The 23,327-nt window shown below is 42.4% G+C and overlaps 1 protein-coding gene across 2 annotated transcripts; it reads right to left on the bottom strand.

Annotated features, from left to right (window-relative positions):
• Positions 1 to 9,368: 9,368 nt before the first annotated feature.
• med24 (mediator complex subunit 24) lies at positions 9,369 to 22,950 on the bottom strand. 2 transcript variants are annotated; one of them, XM_066698669.1, is made up of 26 exons: positions 22,834 to 22,950; positions 21,796 to 21,959; positions 21,585 to 21,667; positions 21,457 to 21,495; positions 21,170 to 21,243; positions 20,697 to 20,917; positions 20,470 to 20,581; positions 20,121 to 20,271; positions 19,496 to 19,609; positions 19,250 to 19,297; positions 18,965 to 19,047; positions 18,575 to 18,661; positions 18,190 to 18,301; positions 17,816 to 17,958; positions 17,444 to 17,481; positions 17,252 to 17,334; positions 15,372 to 15,550; positions 15,192 to 15,291; positions 14,749 to 14,924; positions 14,233 to 14,497; positions 13,704 to 13,885; positions 13,089 to 13,182; positions 11,080 to 11,179; positions 10,203 to 10,283; positions 9,830 to 9,978; positions 9,369 to 9,723 (listed from the first exon to the last, which is right to left on the bottom strand). In XM_066698669.1, exons 2-26 carry the CDS (start codon positions 21,923 to 21,925, stop codon positions 9,607 to 9,609), a joined length of 2,961 nt encoding a protein of 986 aa, XP_066554766.1. In that variant the 5' UTR covers positions 21,926 to 21,959; positions 22,834 to 22,950; the 3' UTR covers positions 9,369 to 9,606. The 2 variants fall into 2 exon arrangements, with proteins under 2 accessions (XP_066554766.1, XP_066554767.1); XM_066698670.1 differs by having other exon boundaries at positions 18,190 to 18,289.
• Between the last annotated feature and the right edge of the window lie 377 nt (positions 22,951 to 23,327).

Raw genomic sequence — 23,327 nt, 5'->3', positions numbered from 1 at the left:
TTTTATTTATATGTATGTATTTATTTATATGTATATGTATTTATTTATTTTAATATGTAATATACCAGGAAATGCATAATTCCAAACCAATGTAGTTTCCTAGGTCATAAATTCAGAGAGACCTATGAAACCTGCATTTGGAGTGTACCCCTGAATATTTGAACTGATATATATGTCTGTATTGTTTTGTTTCAATGACTCTTTAGATTGGCCAAATGTAATACTACATTAACTAAAACTCAACTGCTTGATCATTTTAGGTCAATTTTATATCTATGTATACCAAAACTATACTGTTGTGTTAATTGTAAATTGAATCAATTGAATGTTAATGTAATATTAAATTGGGCAACACAATCCAAAGTGTTGAATTTGATCAACTTTGGCTCTGATGATTCACACTTTCCTTGAAAGTGTCTGATCCCTTTGGTTTGCTCACTCTCTCACTCTTACCCTAGCTGTAACCAGGATCTGGGGAAGTATTTCCTTTGCTTTTGACTGGCCACCTGCCAGACTCTGTGACTGCAAATGTGCCACCAGTGTATGAGATATTTTAAGATCCATGAACACATCTATTGATTTCTATGGAAACCCACTTAATTTCCATTGCATAGCAATGTATATAACTGCATCAGACACAGCAACCTCTAGTGCAGCTAGATAAAATACTTGCAAGGACAAGGAGGTAGCCTGCCTACAATTCAGAATAGTGCTTAAACTTTTATTACTGTCATGTTTGAAAATAGGTTTGCCCAAAGTGCCTGCCTTATTCCATTGTGCCTGGAAGTGTCTGGATATTTTAGTGCATAGATTAGTGTGCATTTAATATAAGTGTAAAGTCCCATGGGTGTTATAACCTGTCAGTAGTATCTACTGTAGATGTATTCCAGTGTGCGGTGCCCCGAAGGCTGTAATAACCTGAAGATGTGCTGACAGATTATTTGAAACACTGTGGAATGATTATGAATGCATGTCTTTGTGTGTGAGTGCAGACAGAGAAGCAGACAGTATGAAATAATATAGGATACATACATCATGGATAATTATTTATTTTTATGTTTTTATTTATATTATTTATATTTTATGGTAATGCTGATATAGTACAAAGCATATATTTTGAAATACACCTTTGTGCTTGATTGTCCACTGTGACTACCGCTTCTAAAAAAAAAGTCCATGTATGTGTTATATATATAATGAAGAAAGTTCTGTGAAATCTTTCTATCAGTGTTGATGCTGTTTAAATGTATTATCGGGTCCATCTCAGTGTCAGTTATATGATCAGCAGTTTGTTCAGGTGCAGTATTTAAGAATCGACTATGTTCTTTTGTGTTTTTATGGTAGTATACTAACTGGAGAAACTTGAATTTTTTTTCTAATTTTGAATTGTGATTATGTTAAGTTAAATGTAAGTATTGGACTTGTCCTCTTTTTCACTGACATATCCTGATGCCCTGTACCATGTCCTAATATATATATAATGTTTTATAGTAAATAAAAAAAGAAAAACAACTCCTCTTTGTTGGATTGATTTGTGGCTCACGAGTCTGAAATTAAGAACATTTATGGTTTGGGTCACATGAACCCAACAGCAACAAATTTAAAAGCAATTAGGGCCATGATCTCAAGAAACGTGTGCTTCTCTTTAATCCCATGTGTACTCTTCAGTGTTGTGTTGTTTGCCAAGTGTTTGGTATCCCATGAAATCTACGACTCTCAGGTTTCTAACAATGTGAAGTATTATCTGATGTGAAACATTTGGTTTTTATACTCCCTTCCCACATTTACGCTACCACGTGTTTGCTTCTACTAAAATGACCATCCACATTTTGGTAGAAGCAACACACACCCGTAGAGAGCTCAAAATGTCAAGATGGAAAACAGTTTACTGTTTACAGTGTACTAATACACAACAAACATCAAATAATATATGCTGGATTAATCGTTAGTTTGTTCTGAACAAAACAAGCCTATTTGCAAGGAAATTTGATCGAAACTGAGTGATCTGTGACCGTCTGAATGAGACACCCCCCCAACCCCACACCAATCCCCCACCATATTTTTGTATTAATGGAACTCCCCATTTCTTGGTCTTCGGCTTATAGCCACTTACGTTTCCAAGGGAAGAGATGTGAATTAACAGTATTGTCTCTTAGCGGTTCTTAGCAATCCCTAAAAATGCAATCAAAAAAATTAGAAAAAGGAAAACAATTCCAATCAATTTCAGAATTTCTTCTTCTTTTGAGAATACATTGAGAAAAACAACAACATCCAAACAAGTCCAAAATAATAAGAAAAACAATATATATATATATATATATATATATATATATATATATATATACACACTCACCTAAAGGATTATTAGGAACACCATACTAATACTGTGTTTGACCCCCTTTCGCCTTCAGAACTGCCTTAATTCTACGTGGCATTGATTCAACAAGGTGCTGAAAGCATTCTTTAGAAATGTTGGCCCATATTGATAGGATAGCATCTTGCAGTTGATGGAGATTTGTGGGATGCACATCCAGGGCACGAAGCTCCCGTTCCACCACATCCCAAAGATGCTCTATTGGGTTGAGATCTGGTGACTGTGGGGGCCAGTTTAGTACAGTGAACTCATTGTCATGTTCAAGAAACCAATTTGAAATGATTCGACCTTTGTGACATGGTGCATTATCCTGCTGGAAGTAGCCATCAGAGGATGGGTACATGGTGGTCATAAAGGGATGGACATGGTCAGAAACAATGCTCAGGTAGGCCGTGGCATTTAAACGATGCCCAATTGGCACTAAGGGGCCTAAAGTGTGCCAAGAAAACATCCCCCACACCATTACACCACCACCACCAGCCTGCACAGTGGTAACAAGGCATGATGGATCCATGTTCTCATTCTGTTTACGCCAAATTCTGACTCTACCATCTGAATGTCTCAACAGAAATCGAGACTCATCAGACCAGGCAACATTTTTCCAGTCTTCAACTGTCCAATTTTGGTGAGCTTGTGCAAATTGTAGCCTCTTTTTCCTATTTGTAGTGGAGATGAGTGGTACCCGGTGGGGTCTTCTGCTGTTGTAGCCCATCCGCCTCAAGGTACGTGTTGTGGCTTCACAAATGCTTTGCTGCATACCTCGGTTGTAACGAGTGGTTATTTCAGTCAAAGTTGCTCTTCTATCAGCTTGAATCAGTCGGCCCATTCTCCTCTGACCTCTAGCATCAACAAGGCATTTTCGCCCACAGGACTGCCGCATACTGGATGTTTTTCCCTTTTCACACCATTCTTTGTAAACCCTAGAAATGGTTGTGCGTGAAAATCCCAGTAACTGAGCAGATTGTGAAATACTCAGACCGGCCCGTCTGGCACCAACAACCATGCCACGCTCAAAATGGCTTAAATCACCTTTCTTTCCCATTCAGACATTCAGTTTGGAGTTCAGGAGATTGTCTTGACCAGGACCACACCCCTAAATGCATTGAAGCAACTGCCATGTGATTGGTTGGTTAGATAATTGCATTAATGAGAAATTGAACAGGTGTTCCTAATAATCCTTTAGGTGAGTGTATATATATATATATATATATATATATATATATATATATATATTCATACAGATCATAAAAATGACAAATGAACTCCCAGAGCAACAACTTTAGCCATTTAACAAGGCTATACCTCCATAAAAACAAGTTTGTTTCTGAATTATAATGGTATTTCATGCTGTGGGATTCAGGGAGAAGGCGAAGAAGAAAATATAAATACAAAAGAAACACAGAACCTAAATTTCCCCTCCCTTTTATACACAGCAGTGTCAAACCTAAATCAATGAATTAATTAGTAACCAACCTTATATCAAGCTAAATCAATTTAGAAAATCTAAAATCACCACATTCACATCCAATAATCACATAAATCTGTAAATGAGAAGCCATTATACATTTCCATCAGTTAAAGCTATTTAACAATAAGCATAACAATTGTGGCCAGAATGTAACAATTATAATAGAGTTACATTAAGATTGAGTTATTTATCCAATGTAATGTAAATGTATTTTCAAGCTAAGATTTGAGTATTTTACTATACATATTCCCCATATACATAAGGAATTAAGCATTTTTAATAAACATATTTTTAGCAACACATTACAGGAAGCATTATTAAGTAATATGTCATAATTGATTCTAGCTTTGTATGACAGAAACTTACCTAATAAGTAATGAGAATAAAGCATTAGTCTGTACAATAAGTTAGAGGCAGAATTGCATTGGGCTGGTAAAGGAGATGTCATAGGAAAAATGTAGACAAGTCGAAACACCTGTAGTAAACTTGATCATTAATGATGTAGTTGTTCCTTCAGATTCAGTCTGATTGCATACACCTCGTAGTGCAAGGAAAATTGAGCAAATACTGGGATCGTAAGGAGGTTTAAGACCACATACATAACAATGAAAGCAGCTTTTTAAATGTAACCAAGTAAGAACATAAGAACATAAGAAAGTTTACAAATGAGAGGAGGCCATTCAACCCATTCAATTTGCCTTTTTTATTGCTTCCCCACATTGTTTGGATGGAGAAAGTGAGGAGTCCACATAGACTCCTAGGTCTTTCTCATGCGTTACTTCATCTAGATCTGTACCTCCCATTGTGTAATTATAGTGGACAGTTGTATTACCTGTATGTAATACCTTGCACTTGTCCACATTGAATTTCATCTGCCAGGTGTTGGCCCACAACTGAATATTATCCAAGTCCCTTTGAATAACCTGTGCTGCTGAGATTGTATCTGCTGAGCCACCTATTTGAGTATCATCTGCAAATTTGACAAGTTTGCTAACTATCCCAGAGTCCAGATCATTAATATAGATTAGAAAAAGCAAAGGCCCTAGTACTGATCCCTGTGGAACTCCACTAACAACCTCACTGCAGTTAGAAGCGACTCTTCTAATCAACACCCTCTCCTTCCTATACATCAACCAGTTCATAATCCATCTACTTACATTACCCTGAATGCCTACAGCTTCCAATTTGAGGATCAGTCTTTGGTGTGGAACCTTATCAAAAGCTTTTTGAAAATCTAAGTATATCATATCATATGCTTTCACGTGATCTACAGCTGCAGTTGCATGTTCAAAGAACTCTAATAGATTAGTAAGACATGATCTGCCTCGTCTAAACCCATGTTGACTATCTCCAAGAATATGGTTTTCATTAAGATGCTCCTCTATTTTCTGTCTAATCATTTTTTCCAACATTTTACAAGTGATGCAGGTGAGACTGATTGGTCTGTAATTTCCTGGCTCAGTTTTGTCCCCTTTCTTGTGGATTGGATGACATTTGCTGTCTTCAGTCAGTTGGCACATCCCCTGTTCTAAGTGTCATTTGGAATATTTGAGTTAGCGGCCTATACATAATTTCCCTCATTTCTTTAAGTACTGCTGGAAATATACCATCTGGCCCAGGTGATTTGTTTGTTTCTAATTCTGCTAGTCCCTTTAGTACTTCCTGCTCATTTATCCTGATCTCTGTTAGGGTTTGACTGGACTGATTGTTAACCTGTGGCATGTCATCTGTCTTTTCTTTTGTAAAAACCTCTGTGAAATACTCATTTAGAACATTTGCCACATCTTGTTCATTTTCCAAAAGACTCCCATGTTTGCCCTTTATCTGTTTCACTTCCTCCTTTATTGACCTCTTGCTGTTGTAGTATTGAAAAAAGCTCTTTGCATTGGTTTTAGCTCCAAGAGCTATGTTTCTTTCTATTTCCCTCTTTGCTTTCCTGATCCCTTTCTTAAGACCTCTTTGCAGCTCAACATGTTCTATGTATTTTGTTTTGTCTCCATCCCTTTTGTATGCGCTATACAACATTTTCTTTCTCTTGATATTTTGTGCATACTTCTATTAGACCATTTTGGCCAATGTTTTTTGGTCCTCAGTTTGCTAAGTTTTGGTACAAATTGCTCCTGAGTAGTATATTCTTAAAATATACCCATCCATTTTCAACTGACTCTGTATCCAATGTGCTTCAGTCTAACTCTTCTAAGCACCACCTCATACCTTCAAGGTTTGCTTTTCTAAAATCGTAGACCATTGTTTTGGACTTGGACCTTATTTTTTGAAAGAATGCCTCAAAGCTAACCATATTGTGATCACAGTTTGCCATTGGTTCTCTAACTAGTGTCCCTCTGACTCTATCCAGGTCATTTGAAAAGATCAAGTCAATGCATGCGCTCTCCCTGGTTGGTTCCCTGACAAATTGAGTTAGAAAGCAGTCATTTACCATCTCAACCATTTCTATTCCTGCTTCTGTAGTTCCAACTGGGCTTTCCCAGTCTAAGTTTGGGAATTGAAATCCCCCAGTATTCAATGTCTTTAAAAAAAATAAGGTTTATAATATTGTATTAATAACTTCAAAGGTGGTTTTAGCTTGATTTATTATAAGTTATTCTTTAGGTTGAAAGTGGCAAATCTTTTTGTTATTGTCTATGTCTTGTGTCATATACACACAGTGACCTCATGGTCTTGCATGTCTTGGGGGTTTTGTGAGATGTTTTTTCTTTCACTTTGTACTGAAAAGGGAGATTTATTTAAACAGTGAGTATCACCATGAATGGAAGAGGAGGCTGTGGTTCTGAGTTTCTAGCATGGTGTAGTCAGGTGGTAAAAGACTGAAAACATTGTGTGAGTGGGTAGACTTCTTGTTTACTCTGTATGACACTGGTTAATCATACTCACGCAAGGAGCTGTGAGGTAGATGGACAGTGAGTGACTGGAGAATAAATTGCCTTGTAAAGAAGCCCAGCGTCGTGAAAGATGGTGACTCATAGGTTGTTTAAAGGAGTGAGGTCAGGTGGCCATTGGTTATGGAGAATTAGAGAACACACAAAGGTAGGGGAATGGGAGGGGGAATACTTTAAAGACCTCATGACAATGATAAAGAAATTCCTCCTTACAGAGTTTAATCACCTGGCTATGACTCTCTAGTTCAATGGAATATGACTGAGGATGTCATTTCAAGGAACAGGACTCCATCAGGATTAATAAGTATTAATTCTAATAGATTTTGAAATTTGTTTCAAAGGTACTTCAAGCATCAGATGATAATGATGAGCCTATGTGGTTTTCCTCTTTGATGACAATGTTGACATTGTTCTCTGGAGGCACTGGGACAGGAAGTTTGTTTTTTGACTTTATTATTTATTTCTTCCCTCCAACTCTCCCATCTGGTATTTCCCCGGTCACATCCTCTCCCTTGCTGCCCAGTCACAGTTATTTCACTGGCTGGCAACTGGAAGTGGAAAAACTCTTTACATATTTCAAGTGGTGCAACAAAACCAAAAGCATGCACTTAGCTCCATGTTTAGAAGAGAAGGATATGGCAATAAACACAATGCAAGCATGAGAAAGGCCTGGCCAAGGCTGTGAACTAGAGTCATGTCCTCTTGTTGGCAGCTTATTGCACCACCACTTGAATGCAAATCAACAGAATGACACAATGACGTCATTTCCTCTGCTTTGATGTCACAGCACAACCCCCTTTGCCTGCTCTGTGAAATCGGCAAAAGCCCAGGATTTAAACATACGCAACATCCAAATAGTGAATAGGTAAATTGGGAAAAAAAAAAAAAAGTGTATTCCTTCCTTTTGTAGCAATACAAAAGAGTCCCAGATCACTGCTCGAGCTGGCCTGAACACGTCTCCGGCCCTTTCATCCAGATGTGGTTCACGCTCTCATAAGAATTCCTTGTAAAGATGCCAATTCTACAGATTCTAAATCTTGAAATACAAAGAGGGAAAAAAAAAAAAAGCTGCAGGGGCTCCTTTCTCGATTTGCTTAATCTCTTTTCCCCAAATTTATTATTAAACCATGTTATTAAGCTCTGGTACTTGCATGTCGGTTCAAATTTGTAAGCTCTTAATAAGCTTCTGCTTTGTAATTTTGAATAAACTATGGAGGCCTGCTTTAAGCTGAATATCTCACCGCATTGCTAGGGTGGAGAAAAAAAAGTCATAAAACATTAACTCCTTTTACATGAAACCCTGTTGAAATCCAAATCGAACACATTCAAATTGCAGAGTAATCAGATTCTGAAATAAGGTGATGTAAACTGCTGCAGTCAAAATGAGAAATCAGGTTTCCTTCCTTAATCAGATTTGCAGATGTGGGTTACCCAATTCAAATACTTTTCAAATCTGATCTCCCGTTTCCAGTGGGATTTTGTGACACAGCTTTACATCATGCCAAATAAACATGTGGATTCTGTTAATTAAATATTAATTTGCAGATGAGTTTCACTCAAAGCATGTGGTGGGAAGTCACAGAATTAAGCAAACCAAACAGAAGCAAATCCAGCTGTTTTTCCTGAATTAACTAACCCGAAATCAACTCCTAGTTTGGGGCCTTTATTTATTTATTGAAATCCTTTAAAGTAGGCATTCTCTCCTGATCCTAAAGAAAAACAGTCTTCTGTTCTTTGGGGTTTTGTTTTCTGCCCAAGCTTTTTTCACATGAACCGATCATGGATTTATCTGGAGTATGTGAGCACCCTTTTGAGGTCTGTAGACATCACAAATTTTCATGTACCATTGAAACCTGCACTCTCCTGAATCTGGAGCAAAACAGCTTCCGCTAGCCACACAATTATACACAATTGTCAGCACTCAACCTCTGTTGACTTTGTTCCATCTTTTTTTATATATAAAATATTTTTTTAATATAAAGTATTGATTATATAAAAAGAAACCAGCCTGAAGAAACAGTTATCAAGTGGTTTTCCAAAAAAATGTTGAGTGGCAGCTGATAGGCCTTGAGGTGAGATTCAGGGAAGAGTTTCTGCTTGTTGACATTGATGCCTTTACCCCAAGAGCTTCATATGCCAGGGCTCTGGCACAGGTTCGAGATCTGTTTCTACCCAGCTGCTGTTTGTTAAGTGTTCACAGCCCCGGAGGATCCTGCTTGTTTAAAAAGATGCTTTCAGCCCGTGCCTTTCCTGCTGCAGGCATTTATGTCCATTATAATGAAATATGCCATAATTATCTGAATGTAAATTTGCTTCCTCAGAATAAATGTTAACCTTGTAAATGTCTCAACACCCTTCTAATGAAATTCCTCAACTCAGTCTTCATTTGTTATTCTACATTGATATCTTTTTTGTTTTATGCAATTGCTTTACAATGTTTAACTCTTAACCACTCCTTGTTTATAAAGGGAGTTTATATTGCAATTCTGTCTGTATATCAGGTAGTTTAGATGGAGGCAGTCAGCCAAAGAAAACAGATATAATAATCAGAAGAACAAGAAGCACGTTCCTGATCAGACCGCAGCACAGCACACAACACTGGCACATTAAACAGGAAAAAGGAAAAAACTTGCTTTTCCAAGGGAACATTTATACAATGCCTTCTTTTATTCGTAATATTTGTGCTTTGAGGTAAAAGCAAGTCTGTACAACATAGGTGAATATTCTTCTCAATAAATGTAAAAAAAATAAAAATAAATAAAAACTTCCCTCCCTTCTTTTTCTTACAAAAATGCTGATTACCCCAGCGTGGGGCTTTTCATACCAAGACACCCAGGGTGTCACCCCCTGTAGTTCAGGCCAGGTGCCTACAGGGCAGCGATGGCCTTTGCTGCCACTCTTCTCCCCAGCGGCAGGCTGAGGTCGGTGATCGCCAATACCACCTTGGGTTTTGCCAGTGCGGGCAACTTCACCAGCTCGGCCACCTGCCAACACACAGAAAAACACCCACAGCGTCAGCAAAGGCAACACAGGAACACTTGCAAGCTAGAGCCAGATAGACAAGGGGATGGGATGGGACCCCAGCCTCACCATGGTGAAGGGCATGAACTGCAGGATGCTGCCGCGGCTGCCCTGCTCCAGACACTCCACACACTCCTCCATGAAGCTCTGCACGAACTGGGTGTGCGGCCCAGCCGTCTTCGAGCCCAGGATGGACGACACCAACAGGAATAGGTTGGCTGTGTGGAGAGAGGGAGAAAGGCAAGTGGAAAGAGCGGTGAGAACGGCATTTACTTATTTTGTGGAAATACAGACACTCATGGGCATCAATAGCGATGGAACACTCTCACCAGACTGTGACGCTGGGACATACAAACCACATGGCGAATGACCCAAAACATGCTAGACACGTGGATATGACCAAACCCCCCAACAAAAGAGCATTCAGACAGACGATGCATACCCAGCACTCGGTTGAGGGGGTCTCTCATGTTGACTGTGTGGAGCTGGGAGGCCGACAGGGAACTGCTCATGGAACGGTCACCTGCACAGACACAGAGGTCAAAGGTCATTGGAGTAAGGGGTTAGGGGGCTCCGTGAGGTGGAGTGCAAGAGGGGGGCTGGGAGTGGGGTAGTTTTATAAGAGAAAGATTCCGGATTGGTTAGGCAGAAGTAAAACAATGGGAGTGGACCACCAGTTTAGGCCTGAATGGAAACATACAGGAGAGCATAGGGACAGAATGACAAGATAATGGGGATTAAAGGTGAAAACAGTGACCTCAGACAACATCTGTCAAAATGCTTCTTTCCATTGTTGTTGGCGGAAGACTGATGGTGAGAGGGGTTATCTTGGCTCATTATTGACTTACAATTGCAGAACAAAAAAAAAACACAGTACCCCAACTTCCTCAACATTACACATTCCCTTCCCTGATAACCTCTCTCTCTCAGGGTGTGTGTGAAGACTGAAAGTATGGGCTTTTCTGAGGCCCTGCCTAGCATAATTGTGTACAATTCTTTCCAGTGTGATGCAACAAACACACAAAGCACATTTCCATTTCCTCTGTGCACCAGGTTGCTCAAGACTGCAGTGTGTAATTACGCAATTTTTCGATTGTGTATCTTTAGGTTCCATGAAATTAAGTTCAAACGGAAACACAGGACTACACCCCAATAGGTGTAGAGTAACCTTAATAATTATGCATGTATTTTTAATTTAATATTTACTTAATCTCTTGCCCCGCTGCGTGTGCAGAATGAATCAGGTAGCCACAGTGAGCATCTACACGTGTAAAAAAAAAAACACTTTTGTTCATTTGAGTTCTTAAATTAGCACTCACCTGGGCTGGACAGGATGACCGGGTCATCCTCATTGGAGCTCAGCAAACGCATCAGCTTGGAGGGTTGGGTGTCATCCAGTGGGAAAAGACTGTTATAATCCTGCAGCCAATGAGAGCAGGACTGTCAGCCATACAAATCCCATTAGAACTACAGTGAGGGAAAAAAGTATTTGATCCCCTGCTGATTTTGTACGTTTGCCACTGACAAAGAAATGATCAGTCTGTAATTTTAATGGTAGGTGTATTTTAAGTGAGAGACAGAATAACAACAAAAAAATCCAGAAAAACGCATTTCAGAAAAGTTATAAATTGATTTGCATGTTAATGAGTGAAATAAGTATTTGATCCCCTATCAATCAGCAAGATTTCTGGCTCCCAGGTGTCTTTTATACAGGTAACGAGCTGAGATTAGGAGCACTCTCTTAAAGGGAGTGCTCCTAATCTCAGCTCGTTACCTGTATAAAAGACACCTGTCCACAGAAGCAATCAATCAATCAGATTCCAAACTCTCCACCATGGCCAAGACCAAAGAGCTGTCCAAGGATGTCAGGGACAAGATTGTAGACCTACACAAGGCTGGAATGGGCTACAAGACCATCGCCAAACAGCTTGGTGAGAAGGTGACAACAGTTGGTGCGATTATTCGAGATGGAAGAAACACAAAATAACTGTCAGTCTCCCTTGGTCTGGGGCTCCATGCAAGATCTCACCTTGTGGAGTTTCAGTGATCATGAGAACGGTGAGCAATCAGCCCAGAACTACACGGGAGGATCTTGTTAATGATCTCAAGGCAGCTGGGACCATAGTCACCAAGAAAACAACTGGTAACGCACTACGCCGTGAAGGACTTAAATCCTGCAGCGCCCGCAAGGTCCCCCTGCTCAAGAAAGCACATGTACAGGCCCGTCTGAAGTTTGCCAATGAACATCTGAATGATTCAGAGGAGAACTGGGTGAAAGTGTTGTGGTCAGATGAGACCAAAATTGAGCTCTTTGGCATCAACTCATCTTTGTGTTTGGAGGAGGAGGAATGACCCCAAGAACACCATCCCCACCGTCAAACATGGAGGTGGAAACATTATGCTTTGGGGGTGTTTTTCTGCTAAGGGGACAGGACAACTGCACCGCATGAAAGGGACGATGGACGGGGACATGTACCATCAAATCTTGGGTGAGAACCTCCTTCCCTCAGCCAGGGCATTGAAAATGGGTCGTGGATGGGTATTCCAGCATGACAATGACCCAAAACACACAGCCAAGGCAACAAAGGAGTGGCTCAAGAAGAAGCACATTAAGGTCCTGGAGTGGCCTAGCCAGTCTCCAGACCATAATCCCATAGAAAATCTGTGGAGGGAGCTGAAGGTTCGAGTTGCCAAACGTCAGCCTCGAAACCTTAATGAAATGGAGAGGATCTGCAAAGAGGAGTGGGACAAAATCCCTCCTGAGATGTGTGCAAACCTGGTGGCCAACTACAAGAAACGTCTGACCTCTGTGATCGCCAACAAGGGTTTTGCCACCAAGTACTAAGTCGAAGGGGTCAAATACTTATTTCCCTCATTAACATGCAAATCAATTTATAACTTTTTTGAAATGCATTTTTCTGGATTTTTGTTGTTGTTATTCTGTCTCTCACTGTTAAAATACACCTACCATTAAAATTATAGACTGATCATTTCTTTGTCAGTGGGCAAACGTACAAAATCAGCAGGGGATCAAATACTTTTTTCCCTCACTGTACATAATAAAACACCAGCAAACCCTGAAATTTTTGGGGATGATTACAAGGCTTCCACCAAACCCCGCTTACATTTTTAAGCTGTTCTGCACAACAGATCACAATACACAATAATAAAGAAGAAGCCAGCATTTCCGGAAAGCAATAAGTTGGCGTCTAATACTGTGGGCTAGTTTTTCGGTTTCCAAACTCAGAGTCACTGTCCTCTCCCATCAGCACTGTGTGAAGGAGCATTGAGTGCAGTGTGTGTGTGTGTGTGTGTCAGGATGACTTACCTCAATGTCCTCGCGCTGTCTCTTGCGTTGGCGGGCAGAGGCCTGACCTTTGTTGTGCGAGGAGTAGGAGCTGAGCGCACACCACACAGACAGCCTGTACACAGACAGACCGAGTGAGCTACAACATGGCCGGCCCAGTCTGACTCTGGGGTACTGTATCCCAGCCCGGCACAGAACGGCTTTGCTCAATCCGTAACATTACATTCGGTTACAGTAATGGATATTGATCAATTAAGTCTATTATAGAACAACAACAAAAATACCTTAAACAATATGTCCTTTACGGTGAAAATACGTTTGATTTGGCAATTTCAATGTAGCATATTTGATAGTTGATCCTTTCTTATGTATCATTATTGCTTATGTGTTAATGATTAAGCTGTGACTTGAAACCCCAAACAAACAATAGCAGCTTTCTTAAGACTAGAAGAATATACTTTTCTACTGAGAAATATGTCCCTGTTTCTTGTGTGTCTGTGTGGACCGTGTTGCAATTTGACTGGCTGCCAGATTATGCTCAAGTGTGTGTCTGCCAGGAAATGAGCCTCTTAGCTCTTGCCTTGCCTTCTCAGGGTGTGTCTGTGCCTGCGCACGAGTGCCTGGGTCAGGGCTTACTTGGCGAGCGCCTTGCCAGGCGGGTCTGCCAGGCTGTGCCAGTGCCCCGAGTCGGTGAGCAGGTTGGGCAGGATGTGGCCAAGCAGGGTGAGGGTGATCTGTGGGGTGTCCAGGCAGAAGATGCTGTAGAGGAGCTCCACCGCGCGCTTCGCCCGCTCCTGACGCGTCTCCTTCAGCAGCTCCTAACACAAAGAATACACAAAACAAGGACACATTTCGGTATTTTGGCAAGCCTCCCTCCAGCAGCAATGAACTGCATTAGAGGCCATGTGCAATGTGGTGCTCGGCTGCAAAGGGCACAGTGTACATAAAGCAGGTTTAAGAAGAACTAACCTCATAAAACAACCAAAGTTTACGCTCCTCACTTGTTTTAAACCTTAAATGTTCCTTGCATTGAAGACAGCAGTTATATTTAGAATCAAGTTATTCCGTATTCTGGGGGGGGAGTTTCTTTAACCGGCAAATGATCTCAGCCACGACGACAACTTCTAGGCTGAGCAAGGCCCCGCCCGTGTGCCAGTGCACTGACCTTGACCAGGTTGTTGGTGAACCAGAAGACGCCTCCCATGTGCAGGAGGCTCTCAAAGAGGTGCAGGGCCTGGCTGTCCACCCAGCCGCGCTGCAGCACCGCCGCAAACTGCCGGCTCAGGGCGGTGCGGATTGGCTCACGGGTGGCCAGGAGGTTCCGGTATGGAACGGGCTCCACACCTTCCATGGGAGGGCGCAGCACCATCCCTGTCTGCTGGAACACGTCCGCACACATGTGCTCCAAGATTGAGCTCATGATCACAACGCTGGGGGGAGAGGGAGAGGGGAGGCGGAGAAGGGGCGGCAGTTTAATGGATGGATGGAAGGAAAAGACTTAAAAGCAGAGGTGAAAATTTGGGGGAGAGGAAAGAGAGGCCAAACTGCTAACCTGGAAACACAGAGAAGGGGATGGGCCAAACACACAAACATACTGGTACAGGGGGAAAGCTGGAGAGGGCAGAGGAAGTGACAAGAGATATCATGTCAGAAGTCTTCCAGAGCGACGGCACCCCCTCACCGCTCATTGTAGAACTGCAGGGTGTTCTCCCCATACAGAGGCGTCGTGAGCTGCCGGATCATGGTCTGGGGCTTCTCCCGCTCGTCCAGCCCAAGCATGCGTACGTGGGCCACCAGCCAGGCCACGGCACAGATCGCCATGCTGCACACCTTGCCCTTGATGTTGTCTGTGATCTTCTGCTCAGACAGAGAGAGAGTGACAGAAAAGGAGTGAGAACGTGTGAGAGAAAGAGTGTGTGAGAAAGAAATTCTAAGAAACACACTCCCTCCATCTCTCTCGCATACATAGCCACATATCTTGACTACCACCCTGGGTAGAGCGCTGATAAGACACGCCCCGCAGATCAGACAGGCAAGCATGGCAGTAAACACAGGCAGAGAGAGTCAGAGAGACCAGCCTGCACACTGCAGTCAAGAGTCAGGCCCACAGCAGCACAGACAGACCTGCACAGACTCCACGGTCAGCACGCCGTTCTCCCAGGCGTTCAGCACCTCCAGGATAGCGGCGGGAGTGCTCAGACAGATCTCGTGCCACTTCATCTGACTGAGAGAGGGAGAGACGTCAGAGTGATCAGCAGCCCCCAGCCCGACCACAGGGAATCACGACAGGGACAGCACACTCACACGAGCTTCATCTCGGAGGAGTTGTTGAGCAGCGCCACCAGGTTCTCCACCTTGCCCGGCTCCGGGCGGAAGCAGGGGTGGTCCGGATTCAAGATCTTCCCATCCTCGGGCATGCAGGTCTGCAGCCAGGTCTCAAAGAACGGGGTCTCTCCCGAGGGGCTGGGGTCAGACAGTATCACCTAAACGGGAGAGAGAAAGGGGAGTAGAGAGGTCAGGACTGGTCGAGACCAAGACATGAGAGACAGGCTGATATGCATTCACATGGGAGGGGGAGAGAAGCAGCAGCACTGTGGAGACTGCAAGACTGTAAACTGACAGATGGGAACTGGTAAAGGGTGACACCTGGTGGTTGCTGGATGCATTTACGCTCTTCTTCCTAGAAAGCAGTACTAATGAAATGTACTAATTATTCTTACACTGTTTTAATAAAGAAAAGCAAGACAAAAATGAGAGAGAGACAGAAAATAAAAGTGGTGTAAACGAATGGGCAGGTATTGCAGTAAGACAGGGTTCATACAGCTTTTCAAAAGTCAAATCCAAGCACTTTCATTGTCAATGCTTTTCCAGCACCTCGCAGCTTTGGTAAGCTAATCCTTCTAATCTAAAATGCACACTTTTCTGCACTGAACTAGGCACATTAAATTATAATTTCACCACACTAGATTGGATGTTATTGTGCTGTTACACCCACAATGTTTAATGAGAGCCTTCATGTACACTTGGCATTGCGTTATGTTACCTAGCCAATATAAATCAATCACGCAAACAGTCAAAATCAGTGAACAGCAGTATACAGTAACTTCAGTTTCAATTAAGTCTTTAGTGACTGGTTTTAAACATGCAAACATAAAAAGTACAAACAATACCTTACTTCCATGTACATTCAATGTGCAAATGTAAAATAGTGCATACGGTTTAAACTCTTTACTGTTAATCCATGTACATTAAATATGCTAACTTGATTCTGTCAAAACATCTTCATGTTTATTCTCTTCAAAACAAGAGTATAAGTTCACATAACCGTAGCCTAGTATAAGGTCTTTAAGTTATCGAATCTCCCTCAGCTTTTAATACTTATTAGTAGTAGTATCTGGCGGTCACTTTAAGGAATGACACATTATAATAACTGAATACCAATAGTACAAAACCATCAACATTTCCACTTACCGGGATCCTTCCACCACCCCAATCCAAATTATTATTTTTAAATACTTCGTACTGGACAATTTTTTTTGTTGGGGTTCAACGAAGACCTCATTTTGAAACTTGATTGACTGTTTTAGTTTTGTTGTGTGCGATTGTTTGGTCTTGTGACAGTGCTGAATTACACTCCTCCCATGCAAGGCTATCGGAGTCTTTTTCTTTCTCTCATTGTTGCGGTTGTTGTACCGCTATGTTTATTGCTGTGCGTGTCTCAAAGAAAGCTTATTCTATCGATTTATCATTCTAATACTTTCATTGTAATCAATAAATAGTTAGTCTAATTTACAGTGATCATTTAAATACACAATTATTATATCAAATTGGTTTTACAGAGCAAAGAGGTGCCGTATTGGCCACGGCAAAAAGCAATCAACTGGCTCTCCCGACTACTGTAGTTACATCCCAAAGTTAATTTAATCAGATGGCAGATTTTTTATGACAGTAATTAGAAAACGTAGCGAAATTACCTTAAAAATATCCAAGCACTTTCCTCAAAATTCAAACACTTTCACAACCTTGAAAATAGCACCTTCAAATTCAAGCATTTTCAGGGATTTCAAGCACCTGTAGGAACCCTGCTGAGAACACTGAGCTCAGACCTCTGTGTAACAAGGTACATTTCTGCAGCCCTGGCATAAACTGCAGGGGACAGTAAAGCGTCCTCTGGGAGGGCTGACCTCAGAGCCGTAGGTCTGGACCACGTGGCACAGCATGAGGAAGGAGATGTCAAACAGCAGGGCACGCACGGAGGCAGGCTTGGCTGAGAGAGAGAGAGAGAGAGAAAAGAGAAGGAATATATTGTATGATCTCTTGGCACACTTGCTTGTTTTCAAATACAAGAATACGGCTGTTTCAGAGTGAATACTTACATCCTTCGCCACTGATATGCTTGGGAAACTCATTCAGCCTGGAAGACAAATGCAAAGTAAAACCCACATCAGGCAATATCTCATTAAAATTCACAACAACGCTGGGTCAGAGTGACAATAAATTACCCAGAATGCAACACAGGGAAGCCAGTGACGTTATTATGATTTATATATTACTTAGGCTGATGTCCAAGGTTAGTCACAAGAAAAAATTGTTTAATTTAAAAACAAAATGTTTAAAGGAGTAGAATTGTTTAAATAGTGTCTGGTGGTGTGTTCACATTAACATTGCAGTAATGGGGTGTTGCTTTAGGATGACTGTAATGCTTTGCACAATGGTGAGCTTTTTATTTGTAAACAGTGTGCTCTCACTTAATAAATTTCCTGGCGAAGGACTTCAGTTTGCCAGTGGCAGCTGCTGCAGCCAGGAGCAGATCCAAACTTTTCCCAGACAGCATGTGGCCCAGCACTCCCAGCAGGCCCTCCGGAGACTTGGAGTGGTCAGCATCTACGGTCTGTAGAAGCAGGGAGAGGAAGAGAGGGACAGAGGGAGGACAAGGTGAGGAGGTCACAGATGGGAAAGGGTGAGAGGGAGGGAAGGAAAGGTGGGATGTGTTAACTATGCATCTCTCCTATTCCCTCACACAGGGACAGAGCTCTCGAAACAGAGAGCAGTGCAAGAACCACTTGTCCAACAGTATACTAGTCTGTGGAACAGCAGTGGGGCAGGGTGAGGGCAGCAGTACCTTGAGGATGTTGGTGACGGTGGGTTCGGCCCGCAGAATGAGGCCGGGGTTGGGCTGGATGTTGGCGTTTTCGGCAGTCTTTAACCTCGGGGCGTGCTCCCTGTCCACAGCCCTGAAGAAAAATACAGCGAGGAAAGGGACAGACAGAGAGAGGGAGAGGGAGAGGGAGGGAGCAGAGGTGTGGGGTGGAATGGGAATGTGAGGGAAAGGGAAAAGAAGGAAGGGCCCACGGTGGCATTTGTAGGAAACGGATTAGGGTAACAGTGAGGAAAGAAGTGGGTAAAAAAAGACCCAAAGTGAAAGAGAGAGGATGAAAGGGGTCAGTTCCAGACTTGGGAGGCAGGGTCTCTTGAATGGCGGAGGGCGGAGGTGCGATGCTACAAACCGTTTGGCGATGAGGTTGGCGGTGTTTGGTTCAGACAGCAGGCCCAGCTTACTACACTCCTGCAGCAACAGGCTGATACAGTCACAGCTGGAAGGGAAGAGACACAGATGTCTTACAGGACACTGCTGGGACTGGCCTTTAGCACAGATTGGGGATAGGGGCACAATTTAATTAGCTCTGCACCGCCTCATAAATATAAAGTGATATTGCATTAACATAATGTGGAACAACGTGGCACTTCAAATCTGGCAGCCACAGATGTAGTTGAAATGCGCAGTAATCTGGCAGCGTTTTAAAATATCAAAACAAGTGGGGGAACCTACCATTCCTATTTAACCTACTGCAATGAATCAGCTCAAACATTCCCCTACTCCCTCCCATGGTACCTACTTGCACCTCTGGTCAGCCTTGTCCAGCAGGGGAGTGAGCTTCAGGAGATACTCAAAGGCAATGTTCACATCCTCCGTGAAGTCCTGGAAGGGAGAGCAGACAGATACAGTGAATGAAAACACTGACAATCGGAGACACAGCTAAACTCAGGCAACAGGATCAAGGGCTCTTAGGAGACCCTGAGGTCAGACAGAGGAGTTTCATGAGACATACTGCGCACACACACACAGCCGCGGTACATACAGGAATAAAGTCAGACACACAGACAGTGTTTGTGTGAGCTACCTTCTCTCCCTGGGGGTACTTCTTCAGCCTGAGGAGGACTTGGGGGATCTGAAGAGGAAACACCAAAGGTCAGACAGGTCAGATATTTGAGGATGACACAGCACAACCAGACCAGATGTAACAGATACATTTTTTAAATCTACATTATTATTTATTTTCCTAGCCCACAATGAAGAGCTATGTGGAGTTCCCTGGGGCCAGGGCCCTGGGCTGGACTGCAGTGACCAGGTCCTAGCTGGACCCTACCTTGAGGAACGTGAAGGCGGTCCACTTCAGCTCCTCGGTACCCTCGGGAGACTCGATCAGCCCGGTGAAGCAGGCCTTCCAGATCTCCAACACGAAGAGGGGTGAGGGGATTTGCTGAGGAGACACACACACAGGACTGATTATGCTGACACTCAATATACCAATATACAGGGAGGTCGTGCTTAACAGCGTTTAATTTACCAAGGTTTCAAAACAGCACGGTAAAATAATTAAGGAACAAATTCACTGAGCACAATCAAGGTTTCAGAACAACAGTTTGTTTGCAAGAATAGTTTTAACACGGTAGATGCGTTCCTGAAAATGACCCATTTCTCCATAGGAAGACATGTTAAAAAAATATTTGTTTCAATGGAACCCAGTGAGTGAGAAATAATGGTAGATAAGTGTAGGAAAATGGAAAAAAGAAAAAAAAAAAAAAAACATATTAGCTTATATAAACTGTATGTAATGAATTATTATTACACAGCGAGTGACTTAAGCGAGATCCCCTTGTACAGGTTTCGCTCTGATATTACCAGGTACTTCTGCATATACTGTGCAGATGCAGGACTAGTCCTGGTTATACCAAGACAAAGCTCAAGTATGCTCTCTCAGCCTCCCTCACCTGCATCCTTTTGATCATCATGAGCTGCTCCACCAGGGGCTGTGTCTCGCCAGTCAGGTTCATCGTGCCCTCCAGCATGATGAGGGCGTGGACTGAGGGGAAGGAGGTTTGCTGGGGAGGGTCTGAGTGAACGGCCAGCATCAGGGGGATACTGGATAGAGAAAGGGGCAGGAATAGATACGAGGTCATCAAATCCTACTCACAGAATCACCCTAGTATTGAACTGAAACCCATACAGCAGTGACAGAAGGAGATCAACATCACAGTGCAGTATATATGGCTTCAAATACATCATTATAGTGGTATATACATGATCAACTGCCTATCCAATCAGAGGCTCTGCTCTCACCTCTTCACCAAAGCCACACAGTCCTCCAGCTTACTCCTCAGCGTCGGATTGGCCAGGCTGTTGAGGTTGTCGGACACTCTGATCACAGCCTGCTCCACATTGGCCCAGGAGGCTGTCAGAGGGAAGAGGGTTGTGAAGGACATGATCTTGGTTAAACAAATACCCCCCACCTAAACCACAGCCAAGGACAAATGAAAAAAGCGGCTGGACACAGGCCACGCCCTCACCGTGCTCCTCCAGTCTGGCGATGTGTATGAGGGCTCTGTTCTTGGTGCTCAGGAGGAGCCCCTCCAGTCTGTCCACACAGGCCCGCAGGCTGGCCTCCCCCGCCACCTCCCCGTGCTCCCGCAGCCTCTCACTGTAGTACGCGCAGCCCTGGAGCAGCCACACCGCCACCCCCAGCAGGGCCCGACACAGGCCAATACACTCCTCTGCCTTCCCATGGCAGCTGGAGAGAAGAGACAAAGCCAGGGAAATGATGGGAGAGATGGTATAATGGAAGGGTAAAAAGATAGGAAGAGATCAGGGAGGCAGAGACTTGAGAAGGGCACATAAAATGCATTTAATAAAGGTGACAGGAAGTCCAGTGAACCTTCCCTTTAATCAAACTGCCTTCCGCTATTGGCTCCTAATATTTCAGAAAGACACATTTTACAGGACACTGTCACAGTATCATCTCTGTTGCTATTCAACAGCATACCTGAGTCGATGGGAAAACATGTCCATTATCTCCAGCAGGGACTTGACACACAGCTCCCGGGAGAAATCATCAAACTAGGGAAGAGACAAGCAGAGGGGCTGAGTCCTCACCCAGTTATACGAGCACCATTACCATCCCTCCATCATCAGGTCATTCCAAAGAATTTGCTTTCACAATAAAATGTAAAAACATCTTAATGGTATTTGGATAACTGCAGTTGTCTGGATCAAATGTAAATTAATGAATTGGTATTTACAGAAGAAAAAATACATTAAAAAAATACCCACCTTACTAATAGCGGTCAGTACACTGGAATAGGACACCATCTGAGGGAGAAACACAAAATAGTATCACTTTCCCCCCCGAATTGAACAGAGACCGTCTTGACTCGCTTTCACTTTTCTCTCTCCCTCACCTGAGAGCTGATGGCATACTTCAGATAGGAGAGGATGAGGGGGTTGGGCGATGGTCCGATCATGGCCTGCTCCAGAAGAGCTTCTGCAAAGGGAGGAGAGAGAGAGAACACCAAACATTTGATTAACCTCTACATCCTATTATCATTTTGGGCTGACACATGCTAAGATACACGTTTCACGCAAGCACACGTGGCGCAGGCAGAAACAGACCAGCCAGGTTGAGGTAGTCCCAGGTTGCGCCCTTGGGGAAGTTCCTCTTGATGTTGATGGCCCATTGATAGTCACTCCAGCGCTCTTTCCATGCCTGCAGAATGGCCTGCTTCAGGTTCACCACCTTCATCCTGCCCAGGGTACTCCTCACACACACAGCACCGCTGAAAGGAGAACAGACACACAGTTCATATAATGCTCACCAAGCACCCTACAGTAGCTTGGAAAACTCCAGCCCACACTACTAGAGTGTCACGTTGAAAATGAAATGCTATAGCCTATACAATGTACGCAAAATGATTTCCTTTAACTTAGGTCTTAGGATAAACCCATGCAATTAACCACAGGTTTCTTATTTTAAAAGTCTATTCAAAGGAGAGACAATCATTTCTAGCATTACCCCATTAACTTTTAAACGTTTTTTGGCACATTTCTCTCGCTCTCTTACTCGCACCATTCAAAGACAATAAAATGGACGAATACAGAAAAAAATCGCGATTTGGGAATTTATAGTATCAGCACGATCTCGGTTTATGAATTATACTTCAAACCAATTCATATGTTCGCTTTTTTAAGAAAGATAGCCAAAACTCGTTTCTCTAGAAACCTTACTAAAAAAACCACTAAAAACAGAATAAGTAAACTTTCTTAAACCCCGCTCTGTTAATAGTTTTTGTAATACTTTAAAGTGTTTCATATGTGAATTGTTAGTCGCTATGGATAAGGCATCTGCTAAGAAATACATGGTAGTAATTAATCATTAATTAGTGCTTCTTTGCAATGAAGGATAATTCGGCCTAGTTTTCCAATACACACAGCACATCTCCGAAACACTTTCAGATGTGAACTGGACTGTTTTGAAAAGTAGATTTCCCATTATGTCACAGCACTTTTTTTTTTAAATAGAAAACCTTTCTTCTCCATTTAGTTCAGCACTCGGGTATATAGCTTTAAGGGTAAAGTGTGGAATCTGGGGGGACAACATCGATAGAAATGGGTTTCTGTCACATCAATTATTATAATAATTTAGTATCTCACCTGAAATATCCCTTCTTTCTGTATTGTGTTCTACGATAAATACAAAGATCGTAACAGAATAAACTACAACTCCTTTCTCCGCGTTTCAGTGGGCAGACGCCATCTTGCTACAAGTCCAAAAACAATAGCTCTGATTGGTTGTTGAGCCCTCTACATTCGCCTAGGAAACCAACAACGCAGCATTGTGGGAAATGTAGTTTTACAGACCTTCCGTTTACGCGAGTGTTGTGGCAGCAACAACGATATTTATTATTATTATTATTATTATTATTATTATTATTATTATTATTATTATTATTATTATTATTATTATTAGTAGTAGTAGTAGTATTAGTAGTAATTCAAAATAAACCATTAGCACAAATGAATGTAAATTGCAATGTATTATTGAAGTCCTTTATATTGTGGTATTATATAATGTAGTTAGTTTACCAAAACAGTTTAAACATTACTTGTATGGCAGTGTGTGGCGAACTGTACACAAAAGTTGTATT

The sequence above is a fragment of the Amia ocellicauda genome, chromosome 3 (assembly GCF_036373705.1).
Source record: "Amia ocellicauda isolate fAmiCal2 chromosome 3, fAmiCal2.hap1, whole genome shotgun sequence".
Classification (NCBI taxonomy): Eukaryota; Metazoa; Chordata; class Actinopteri; order Amiiformes; family Amiidae; genus Amia; species Amia ocellicauda.
This window is presented reverse-complemented; position numbering and strand designations above follow the sequence as displayed.

Coding starts and splice junctions, on each gene's coding strand:
- med24 (XM_066698669.1), bottom strand. CDS start 21,925: ATGAAGGTGGTGAACCTGAAGCAGGCCATTCTGCAGGCATGGAAAGAG. Junction 21,668..21,795: donor GGACTACCTCAACCTGGCTG/GTCTGTTTCTGC, acceptor CTCCCTTTGCAG/AAGCTCTTCTGGAGCAGGCC. Junction 17,959..18,189: donor CCGTCACCAACATCCTCAAG/GTACTGCTGCCC, acceptor CTGCTTCTACAG/ACCGTAGATGCTGACCACTC.